The sequence below is a fragment of the Pseudoliparis swirei genome, chromosome 20 (assembly GCF_029220125.1).
Source record: "Pseudoliparis swirei isolate HS2019 ecotype Mariana Trench chromosome 20, NWPU_hadal_v1, whole genome shotgun sequence".
NCBI lineage: Eukaryota > Metazoa > Chordata > Actinopteri > Perciformes > Liparidae > Pseudoliparis > Pseudoliparis swirei.
In genome coordinates this window covers 15835593-15847925 of record NC_079407.1, presented here as the reverse complement: position 1 = coordinate 15847925, position 12333 = coordinate 15835593, and the positions used below count along the sequence as shown (strand labels likewise).

At 40.6% G+C, this 12333-nt stretch overlaps 1 protein-coding gene across 1 annotated transcript in view; it reads right to left on the bottom strand.

The window, feature by feature from the left end:
• b3glcta (beta 3-glucosyltransferase a) overlaps positions 1-12333 on the bottom strand; it is a 63485-nt gene that overhangs the window by 46618 nt on the left and 4534 nt on the right. The window contains 1 exon segment of the mRNA XM_056440993.1: positions 6437-6480. Coding sequence (XP_056296968.1) covers positions 6437-6480 — 44 coding nt within the window.

Sequence of the window (12333 nt, the reverse complement as noted above, 5' to 3'; positions counted from 1 at the left end):
TATGTCCTTGTGTCTGTCGTATGACTGGTCGAATGCTTTTACCAAGGTCTAGGAACAAGCCTGAAGGAATTTCAGAAAAAAATGCTTCCTGCTTGGGCACTGCAGTTACTTTTAAAAGTGTCCTCATGTGTCTGGAGAGGACACGAATGTTGGCAAAAGTGACACGAACATTAACACAGGGCTCTCAAGTCTCACGCATTGAGCGTGAGACTCAGCATTTCGGTCTTATCTCACGCACTCCCGCCACACATCGAATTCCTCACGCTGAAAAAACCTCTCGGCTATTTAATGCTTGAATGCAGGGGTGCTCAATACGCCGATCGATTGTTCCGCTGCAGAGCTCCGACGCCGGTCTGCGCGCATTGGGATGGAGCAAAAAAATAGTCACTAGCAATGTTTAGCAACTACAGTATATTTATCAAGGCAGCGCTTGTAACTTTTCAAATCCTGCCTGCAAACTGAAACCGATGAGCATCTCCTCCTCCGCCGTGAGGGCGCAAACAGTAAGCCACGAATTGCAGAATCCCTCTGGAAATGTATTTATTAATTCTCCAAACATGTAGTTGGAAGTGTAATACTATCAGTCGCTGCTTTGCATTCGGAGATCAGTGTTACCCATATCACACACACTACAGCTTTTAATCCTGCTGAGCCTGGTTGTTTGAAGTCAGATGGGGAATCTTTTCGTATTCAGTGCCAGATGTCCCGACCGCTGGCCCTAAAAATCATGTCAAATAAGCCGATAGCTGAACAGTGCTTTGAAGGCATGCGTTGGTAGTTTGAATGCAATGTACATCATTGTAAACCATTTTCCAAAGCATACTAAAATCTCAACTTCTCTGGAGCCAGATACACTATATATTTCATGATTATCTTTAAACAATCACATTACTTCCATTTATACTGTTAAACAGTACTGATGTTCATTAAAAAGATATCACAAACCACTGGCCAGTAATTTCAGGTAACAATAATTACAATCTAGCTCTGCCAGACCGGCGAAACTGCCCGGTTACTGCAAGTTGTTTTTCATTACGCTTAACAGTGGCTGACCGAAAGATGTGCATTAAAGAATTCCATACTTTTGGAAAATATTGATGGATATAGCATTTATATCATGTAACATTCAGGCAGCATCAAGATCCACAATCGTAACATGATACTTTTCCAAAATCACATGAACAACACTACACATACAAATTAATTAAATCCCCCTCACAGCCCGTATAAAGTAGTGAGAAAAGACTTCACTTTTAAAACCGTCAATGTCATGGGGTGTGGTGAGGCAAAAGCTCAGGCCCAGAGGGAACGAGCAGGAGTCCAGGTAAGGTGGAACATAAAACTCTTTACTGAGGAGAAAGTCAAATGTGGAACTCAGATAGAAGGCGGAGTCACACAAGAGACTAACAACAGGCATTAATGACAGGACTAAACAACAGGTATCAATGACAACAATCTGGCAAGGGACAAGGGGAAGAATGGAGGTATATATAAGGGGGGAAACCACAGGTGTAGGGCATGAAAAATCAGGGAAACAGAAATGGCTGAGGGCAGGTGAAGGGAATGAGCAATCAAGAGACAGGAGTGGCTGAGGGCAGGTGAAGGTAATTAGCAATCAAGAGTCACTGGGGAGACCCACAGAACAGGGTGTTGCAGTCAGCATGTTAGCGTGTCGTTACCAAGCCTGTTTGTAACCTCCAACGACCAAAAACAGACTGTGAAACTAACGTCATATAGCACACCCGAGGTGGAAATGATATAAAGAACACTCATGATACCAGCATTGTCTAAATGAAAACATGCGGAGCATGCACTGTATTTAGGCCAGCATAATGTCTTACAACTATTTTATGGTTACACCCACAAATATCAATCATGTCTGATTTAACAACTGAGTTATGGCTGGTGTGTATTGGTGTTCCAGAAAACCAAATCTCATAAATATTTAAAACCAACAAAAGACTCGCCAGAAAAATTTCTTTATGAACATGGAATGCAACTAAACAGTTTTAAGGTACACTGCTAAGAAAGTCCTTCATTGCAACTTCATGTTATGATGTGAATAATCCTCTGTCGCAAAAGCAATCATACATTTCTTTTTTCAGCAACTGAGATAATAAATCAGGTGTGTTAGCTTTTAGAGTCCACTAATTTATAAAAATTTCAAAATGTTGTGTGCCGTAAGTAAATGACTGCCCGGCCTCCCGTAATGGCTTTCCACAACTTCAAGACCTTCAAACTTCAATGACCTCCAAATTTGTATTCCTCTCTAATGTTGTTCACATTGTTCTTTGGCTCAGTTTCCACTTTGCAGGCGGGCTTGATGAGGAAAACACACTCACAATAAGGCAGGGAATCTCAATCTGTCTGTCAGTTCTTCACATATCTGGAAAACGGCTCATTCGATAGTTTGAGGAATAATAATGCATTAGGTTTTAACGATATCTGTAACATAACCAGTTACAGATCTCTGACATGTACATTACCATCCAGCTGAGTTGAATGGTTTAAGTTCTTTGTGGGGATTTAGGGTACAGTGAGTTGGAAAAGTGACATATTTCAATACATTTCAGAACTAAACATCATAATACATCTTTAGCTATAGGTGCCCTTCAAGTTTCAAGTTTCAAGTTTTTATTGTCACATCCCCTTTTATACAAGTATAATCGGTTCGTGAAATTCTTATGTGCAAAACACCCGACAGCAGTAGCAGACTAAAAAAAGAATAAGAATGAGAATAAACTATACAATATCCACACACAAAAAAGAAGAAAGTATTAACAATATATATATAAAACAGTGTAATAGAATATACATCATGACAATATATATATATAAAACAATGTAATAAAATATACACTTTTTTGAGACTATATATATATATATATGTATATACATACAATATATATATACAATATATATATATATAAACAATGTAATAAAATATACACCATGGCCATAGATATTCACAGAATATGTTCTGGTGTGTAGTGTTAATGAGGGTCTCAGTCCTTGTTCAGCAGCCTGATGGCCTGACTGAAGAAGCTGTCCCTCTAGTTGAGGGCCCCAGAACCAGGCTGTGATAAAGTCAGCCCCAGGTTGTGTTATTCCTGTGAACCAGGCTGCAGACCTATTTCACTGGTATATATGTGTGATGTCATGGTGGGTGCAAGTCTTTTTTCTTTTTGTGGACCTCCCACCAGTAGGGGGCGTCGCCGTAGGGCCACTGTCAATTAAAATAGAGGCCAATATAATCAGGGGGAGCACTAAGGTCAGGTGTTGCTAGATTGGGAGGAGCCATGGACGGATTAAGAAACCACGGGCCCCTGGGCCTGGACGTGTCAAGGCCCCCCCCCCCCCCCACACCCGAAAAGAAAAGAAGAACAAAATCTGTAAACAAAAAAATAAAAATAAATGTAAATATACTTTTTTTTTTAAAACATCGCTAACAAAACAGTCCGTATGGAACAACGATACCGGAGCTGAGCAGACAACATAACGCGAATTATATGACCATGACATGAATGACTTAAGCCTAGCATATACCGGCTATGGCGCATCGTGTCATATCATCAGTGTTGGGAGTAACGCGTTACAAAGTAACACGTTACTGTAATTCCACTACTTTTAGCGGTAACGAGAGTGTAACGAAGTATTTTTTAAATCAACTAACGCAATTACAGTTACTGAAATTTAAATGAGTTCGTTACTCGCGTTACTCTCTTTTGTGAAAAATGAACACTTGCAGACAAGAAGACAAGCTAGGCTACTTTAGCTTCTTCTGATCTGACATCGCAGGACCTTGGTGGCGCAATGATGTAACGTCTCGGACGTTATGGACTGATGACACGGAGACGGGACGACGTTATTATTCCTCCCTTTATTGGGCATCCACCAACACAGACAGCGTGCTCCTCTCAGCTCAGCAGCTCGAACGTCAACAACAACGGTTCCCGTCAACCACCCTTAACTTCCGTTTTCCGACAGGTTAACCCCGCCTCCCCTCTCCTCCGCCAATCACAGGCACGCCTCCCCTCTCCTCCGCCAATCACAGGCACGCCCCCTCGACCAGCATCACGGTGCCACACTGTGATTGACAGCCACTTCCAGTGTTGCCAGGTCCGCGGTTTTTGCCGCTGGTTGAATTTTGTGTCCGCTGGTTCGGGTAGACCTATTTTGCATGCAAATTACATGAATATCTTTAAATAAAAATCCATATTTTAAATGAAAAAAATTATTTATACCCAAATCCTACCAAACTGCCTCCAGATCAGCACGTACCGCCTCACTAGCACCCCCTCAATTATATGCAGCACCTCAAGACACCTTTGTTTTCTTTTAATTAGTGTTAATAATGTAGGCCAATCACTTTTATTTCATTGGGCCTAATGTGGTAAAAAAAACACTGTTAAATCACTGAGACAGTTATTTTGTATTAAGTTAACTAAAAAAGGGACTTTTGTACTCCTGCTTGATTTGAAGGCCTGTTGCCCTGTTGATTGCAATAAATAGGTCTACAACATATGTTTATTGTGTTTGACTGTTCAGTACTGTTCATGACATTAAAAAAGCAGACATAAAAGTAACTTAAAAGTTACTTTCCCTAGTAACTAATTACTTTGGATATACAGTAACTAGTAAAGTAATTCAATTACTTTTAAAAGAAGTAACTAGTAACTATAACTAATTACTAATTTTCAGTAACTTGCCCAACACTGCATATCATCATATCAATACAAAGTTAATAACAGCTACTTCACGCAGAGGCTCTGGCTTAGGGGCCCCCTGAGCTCATGGGCCCCTGGTGCCGGTAGGCTCGTTCGGTAATCCATCCCTCAGTAGGACTATTGGGGCCCTGTTACTGACATGAAGGACTTAAGCCCAGCATATACCGGCTACGGCGCATCGTGTCATATCATCATATTCATATCAATACAATGTTAATCACAGCGACGTCACGCGCGGAGGCTCAGGCCCAGGGGCCCGCTGAGCTCATGGGCCCCTGGGCCTGGGCCCGGTAGGCCCGTTGGTTAATCCATCCCTGGGAGGAGCCCACAGGTTTTTTTGACTGTTTTTTGACAATGTGTTTTGATTTCTTTCATTTTTTGAGAACATTCAAATGGGTTTGGACAAGGAAACATATTTTGGTTTGTGTTGGAAGCCATACAACTCTAGAAATAAATAACCTTTTCACATTACAAACTGGACATTTCGTCTGTTTATCGCACGCGTCGAAACTAAACCTCCAAGTAATCACAGTGACCTTTTTTGATAGGCAATGGGGTCACTACAGTGGGTATATTGCAAGGAAGTGCAGTGTTGAGTGTGAAATTGTTTGTATCAGCGATTCCCGAAAAAGCTGCAAGCAGCATGGCCACAGGACAAGCATTGGGCCCGTTCTGAGCAGCCCTGCATTCGTATTACTGGAACAAATGTCTCATACGAGGAGTAAAAAACACATGTTAGCCATACTGGGAAACACCTGTCAAAATATCGGTATTACAATGATTTGTGACCGCGTTCAAAAGCAAAAGGCATGTTGGGAGAGTGAAGGAGACAAACTTCCTCAGAAGTCCGATGGTAACTAGGCAACACCACTCATGAGCTCGACAAATAAACGAGCAGCCACATGTCCGAGTCTAGAAGGGAGGCGAGGACAGCAGAGGCTTATTTTCTGAAGCTTGGGCATTTGTGTCTTAGTTTCTCAGTTTTTATCATGTTTTTTTTTCTCCCCAGCACATTTAAAAACTTTTAATCCTAATTTCCATTGTTGCAAAAACACTGCTCTTTTATTTCCTTTAAAGGGTTTCTTCTCCTGAATGGATGCCATTTAAATCTTTGCTTTATCACTCTTGACAAGCAGCTGTCCACTAATCGTTTTTTATAAAGAGACTATGCTATAGAAAAGGCAAATCGAGAATGAGACTCACTTTTTATAGGAAAGATTTAAGCAAACCTGTTACATTGGATTTTTAGTTCATGGAACAATACTCCCTCACATATATGTGTACAACTGGAAAATGCGAACAAAGCAAAAGTGTGAAACTTCCTCTCTCGGGAGAGAAGCGGTCGGCATCAGTAAAAAAGCAAGACAGTAATTGACCATTTCTGTGATGCTAAGCACCTCTGCCGGGGGACTCACTGAGAAGTCGAGCAACTGAACAAGTTAATTATTTATCGAGCGGCAACTGCCGAAAATGATCTTGCATTTAAGGAAAGAACACATACAATTGAAGTTTGGAGGAATTTAAGCCTCTACTCTAGAGGACAATAGTTCATCCATTAAAAATGTTCATTTCAGCTGGTCAGGTAAGTAAGGCTTTAATAGAGGTGATGAATGATTAAACCCAATTATCAAGAAACAAGCAAAAGTGCAAGGGTTCACACTAATCTGCACACAAGAAATAAAGAATCACATGTCAACTGGTCTCCTTACCTGTGAGCCTTTTCCTGAGCTGCCAGCAGAAAGGTTGATATGGACTGTAGGAATAGAAAAAGAAAAAAGATATTCTTTTAGACAATGATATAAACGGCAATAAACTATTTTTAAATGAATGTTAAACATCAGGCCATCGCACAGCTGCTGTACACAGGCAAGGCTAAAGAGAAAAACCTGCTTTAAGTTATTGTATTTGAAACAATTATAAAGACAATTTAAAAGAAAAGATAACTCGAAGCCCAATTCCTTACCTGCTGAGTCTATGTTGGATCTCTGAGAGCACCATTTGTCTATCCGAGTTTGTAATTAGAGCCCTGAGAGATTCTAGCTAATTAAATTGCCATCGATTCTAAGATGAGAAAATCTTCTCAGAAAGATTCCCAGGATTTCAAATCAATATGTCCAAAGCAGCGGTGTCTCCAAGAACGAATTTATACAGCCATGTAAATCAAATCAGGTTTGCTGCATTCCAACATGACTTGGCTTTAAAACTGACTTTAATTAAGTTATAGAACCGAGAAAGAGTTAAATGTCCTTCTCTGACTCGCAGCAGTAGCCATTAGAGGGAAACAGACTGTTGATTAAAACCTAAAATCAGCCATGTTGTATGGGAACTCTAGCTCTAGTGTAAAACAAGAAGAAAGAAAGTAAAATATAAAAAGGTACATGTAAAATACATACTATTTCTGTGTCTTGGTTTTTAGAACTCATTCTGCAGTAAATTGATCATATATACAATGTCCATTGCAAGAGAACCCTCTTCTTGAATTATTCAAAGCGCTGATTAACTTCAAAAACACAAAAAGCCTGGAGTAAAGCCACAGTTCAGAACAGACGAACAGGGTAATGAACCAAATTAGTTTAGTCATGAAAGTGCCAATGATGCCATCTAGTTTTCACACCATCCAAATAGGCCAACCAGGTCAATGGAATATTATTTTTGCATGTTCCTTTCAAGAGCAGCATACAAAACGTCTTCAAAAGAGTAGGCATGTACACAAAAAGATGCACTGCACTTTCAAACGGGAGAGATCTGATTTCATGCAACCTTTGACAACATTTGCTTTGTTTGCCGTTTCAATAAGACTCCGTTCACAGCAATTTACCGTTATCAGAGTTTTTTTTATGACAATATGAATGCTCAGAATATGCCTTCTTCTGATGATTCTCCATGAAAATGACATATGCTGATAAAAAGTGGCATCTCATTAATTGAATTCACCTGTGTATTATCTGATATAATGCTGAATAATTTAAGAAATTCTCTAAATAATAATAATGTTTAATCACAGATTGTTGAATAAACTGTCACTCATTTTTTAAGCCAACATGGAAGAGAAGTCACAAAAAATGTAAAGGTTAAACGTCTACTTCTGTGACAACTCAGCACATTTTATCTCCTGATCACATGATGATCCCCGAAACCAAAGCTAAGTGGACATTGAGCTTGAACCTTTATTTAAACATTTATAACATATTTCTATCAGCTGTTGCAGTTGTTTCAACTGCCACTTAAATCCACGGTGCTCTATAATTTCCTATATAGATCATTATTGCTCCCAACGTAAACAAAAGCCTGTGTGTGCTGATAAAAGGAGGAACTAATTGGAAATTGAATACCAATTTGCATTACACTACCTCCTTAATTTATCAGCAACAAAATGCCAAATAAATCAAATTCAGGCTAAACACGGTATTATCTAATGTCATAATTGCCATGGGAAGTTTACAAACATAAAATATGATCCAACAAATCACAAGCTCCATAGAGCGAGTAACCACGACATCGTCATCCTCCAACCCAGTTTTGGACTCCATTTAAAATGCAACATTTTTGCGTGACACAAAGCCTCTTTTCATAGCTCAACCTGGAGAGGGAGAGACACCCGGAGGAGAGGAGTAACTCCCTCCATAATGTCAGGAGTGTTGATGGGAGCACCTCTTTCTCATTGCCTCTTCAGCCGGCATAATGAAGACTGTTGTTTCCAAGCATGCTTTCAATTGAGCCGCACCGAAGGGGAAATTAACTGCTTTGAGTTTAGAAACTCTGCAAATCACACTTCAAGCTAAAAGCTCGGAACTAGCTTCTCAATTTCACAACGTCTTTGTTGGAAGATCAGATGCTCGGTGCAATTACCCAGGGAACACTGTGCTCGTAACTATGGAAGGGAAGGGTATGAGGTCGTTATGGGTGAACAAAGAAAATATGCATTGTGGGTGGGCCGACATACTTTACAGGACTCAGTCATTAAGCAATGATTTGCCTGTTCGACAGTTGCTTGGTGTTTGACTGAACTTTCAAACTCACCACATGAAAGTCCTTTGAAATAGTGACACATTTGACACTGCACAATTCAAGTGAACAAATATGGAGGAGGACTACACGAATTTGAATATTAATTAGCAGTCAGTGCCAGGGCTCTAATAATCACTATGTACAAGTGTATTACATTACATTACATGTCATTTAGCAGACGCCTCGTGTCGCCTGTTTCTGCCATCAAGGGGAGTTAACATTTAACACAAAGTTCACTTTCACCTTCATGCCAATTTAACGGCTTCATCCCACCTCGGCATTACATCCATATTGGATGATTCTGTGATTCTGCTATGCTAATGTTTTGCAGAGTTTGCTGACATTTTCTAGACGTCTTCCTATTTTAACCATGTTTATTCACCAGACCTATCACAGATATTACAGAATGCAAGCATTCTTTAAAGCATTGGTCGTTGGATGAAAACAAGACATTGTCACTTAACCTATTCTGGGTTTTGCAGAATGGTATAGAAAGAAGCAAACGGACTGAGATCTATGCTGCACATTCAAGTGTTTCTCATTGAGCTGTGTGACTCCACTCCGAGAATGAGACAGAGGGGTCATAGCAGAATTGGAGTTCTTGACACATTTTGAGATCAGTCTGAACTGTCACATGCCTATATGCAGGGGTGCACATAACTGGTACGCAGGTACGCATGCACGAAAATAATCAACAATGCGTAATGCCACTTGTGTTACTTTGCGCCTTTGCGTACTTGACCGATCTGATATTGATCGTCTCTACACAACAGCATGTCATTTCTGTCTCTACGTGTCGCGTTAACACTTCTCGGCTCTCCGTCTCGCGCGCCGCAGAGCTCCGATGCCGGTGTGTGCGCGCACATCGGGACGAAAAAAAGTCACTTGCACCCCATACATTTAACGATAAGTTGATATAGAATGTCAAGGTTTGTTGTAGTGACTTTTCGATACCACCCTCTTCCTTCTGAAAGGTCATTTAATGCAGTGTTAACCAGTGGCGGTGCGTCCATAGAGGGCGCCGCCCCTCTTAAAATGTTGAGATGAAGAAAAAAATATTATATATCCTGTCAAAAAACATTATATACCAAATCATTTAAATAGCAAATATATGTTGACGCGCTAAATGTGTGTGGGAGACCGTCAGCCTGTCAACAACCACTTAAGTTAAATGTTACATAAATAATATATCGCCACTCATCGTCACGGAGAGAAGCCCCTCCCCATTTTCGGGCCCGCCCAATGTGTGTGCGGCAGCGAGCAAACATTTCACGGTCGTTTCGGCAAGGACGGCTTCTCATTGGCGGATGAAACGTGAATCTTGGGGCGCAAAAATGTGCGTCCTGGCCAATGACATCGTTTTATTATTTCACGTGATTGGACTATTCAGCAAATCAGAGACCGGTATCGTTCCCTCATCCAGAGAGCTCCACGGAGCTACGAGAGCAGGTAGCTAACGGAGCTGGTCAGCTGGAGGTTCAGTGAGTAATGCGCTGTTTAATTTCCCGTCTGTTGTTCCAAAGTCCTGGGACTGAAACTCTCTGGACTACAACGGGGTGAGGGATCTAAAGAGCTGCAGACAAGTGTAAAGCACAAATCTTGCCGCAGTTATCTAGCTAACAGCATGGAGCTAACTCGCTAACAGCCTGAAGCTAACCTTGTTTACAGTCAGGAGAAGGAGACCGAACTGGCATCGAAAACACAACGAAGAAGTTCTGAAAAACAGACACATTCCCTCCAGAATAATGAAACAGGCTGGTTACAGACATGATTGACTTTAACCAGAGAGTTATGGAGAAGTTTGCCAACTTTAAAGAGAGGAGGCTACTTGTCTTTACAGTAGTGGGTCTACTCTGTCAAACACCCAATGTAACATGTGATCTCTTTCTGACTCTATTCTGTGTAACGGAGTTAGAAATGCACTCTGTCATTTCTTGTTTTCAATGTATTGTATTTTATTTTTGTTTGTTGTTTAACTAAATTGTTGAGTGTTTGTGAATTTTATTTTAATGAGCTATTTTTATTTAGCGTTACTTTTAAAAATCTGTTTCCTGCGGAAATTGCTTTCCATCTCTGTTGCACTTCCTGCTCCTGAGTCCCATCTTTCCGTCACAATGGTTTTATATTGCTGAGGGTGAGTTGAGTGAAAAACGATGTCGCACTATTTTGGCTATATTCTTTAATAAAAATTAACCGTTTATGTTACATACAGTAATGGAATGCTAATACGATCACGGCGTCCAGCTGTCGTGTCATTTAGACCGTCAACATATACGTTTGGTGGCGGTTTCATTGAGCCACTTTGGCGCCGTTTGTTTAGCTACATCCGGTCGCCCCGACGTATATTTTCCTTGTGTAAATTGTGTTGTTTTGCGTGTCTAGGAAGTGGAAGTGCAGAGACAGATCAGAAGGCAAATGTGTGTGTTTTGTCGTGTTCTGCAGGTATGTGTTTCCCGTTTGTTCAAAGTTAGAATTTTCGCTGTTTCTGCTGAAATGACTCTAGCTCATGTAGTTATTTATTTTGTCCATTAGGGGTCTCTGTTTTCCCCTTGTATGTTACATGTCATGGTTTTTGATGAGAATTGTTATTATTTAGATTTAATGTGGTCCTGTCTTCCATGGACAATGGTTTTATATTGCTGAGGGAAGTGGAAGTGCAGAGACAGATCAGAAGGCAAATGTGTGTGTTCTGTTGTCTTCTGCAGAATAAATAAGTGCTGGGAAAATCCACCATCTGAGCCGACTTCTTCCATGCCCGTTTCACATCCGTTACATCTGCTCTGAACCTCTTTCATGTGAGGGTGAAACTCTTTTATTTTGCAAACCTCTGAAACCCAGCCCAATGTTTCTTAAAGCTGCTCTGAACCTCTCATGCCCAAAGTTACAGTGTGTTGATAGTTGTTGTTGGACAATGTTGAGCACGGTGTGTTCTTGAAATAAAGCTTTGTTTTTTACAATATTCTACTCAAAACCTCTTTTCTTCTCATTGTTGAGTGCTATTTAAACCGCGTCGCTCAACTGTGCCCCGCCCCCCCAAAAAAATTCACCAGCCGCCACTGGTGTTAACACTTTTGTGTTATTGTTGGTGAAAAATCTGTAAAGTTAAATTCTAGAATTAATTCATGGAAGAACATTTTACGAGGACACAGGTAGCAAACACTGTCATGATGACTGTAGCTCCTCAAAGAACTGGCACAGAGGGCACAGTTTGCTCTGCACGTATAAAACTGTAATAATGCATCTAATTTGTATGTCAGGTATGCGAGACGCACAGGATTCATCTCTCACTGTGCCATATTAAATCTAAACTGGTCTAGTCCACTCAGCCAGCAGAGCCGGCTAGAATCCATACTGGCACTCTGAACCCAGTCGTAGCGCTCTCTCATGATCATTTATTTTGATCCAAGTACTGTTCAAATGCTTCTTATGCAACATCTTTAGGTGTTTCGAAAATATTCATACACCATTAGTGGTGGTGTATAGCAATAGTTAATATGGCCATAAACACATGGAGCATGGTGTGTGATATACCATAACTCATTAGTTAATTGATCTACAATGCATCTCCAATACTATATGAACTGGTTTAACACCAATG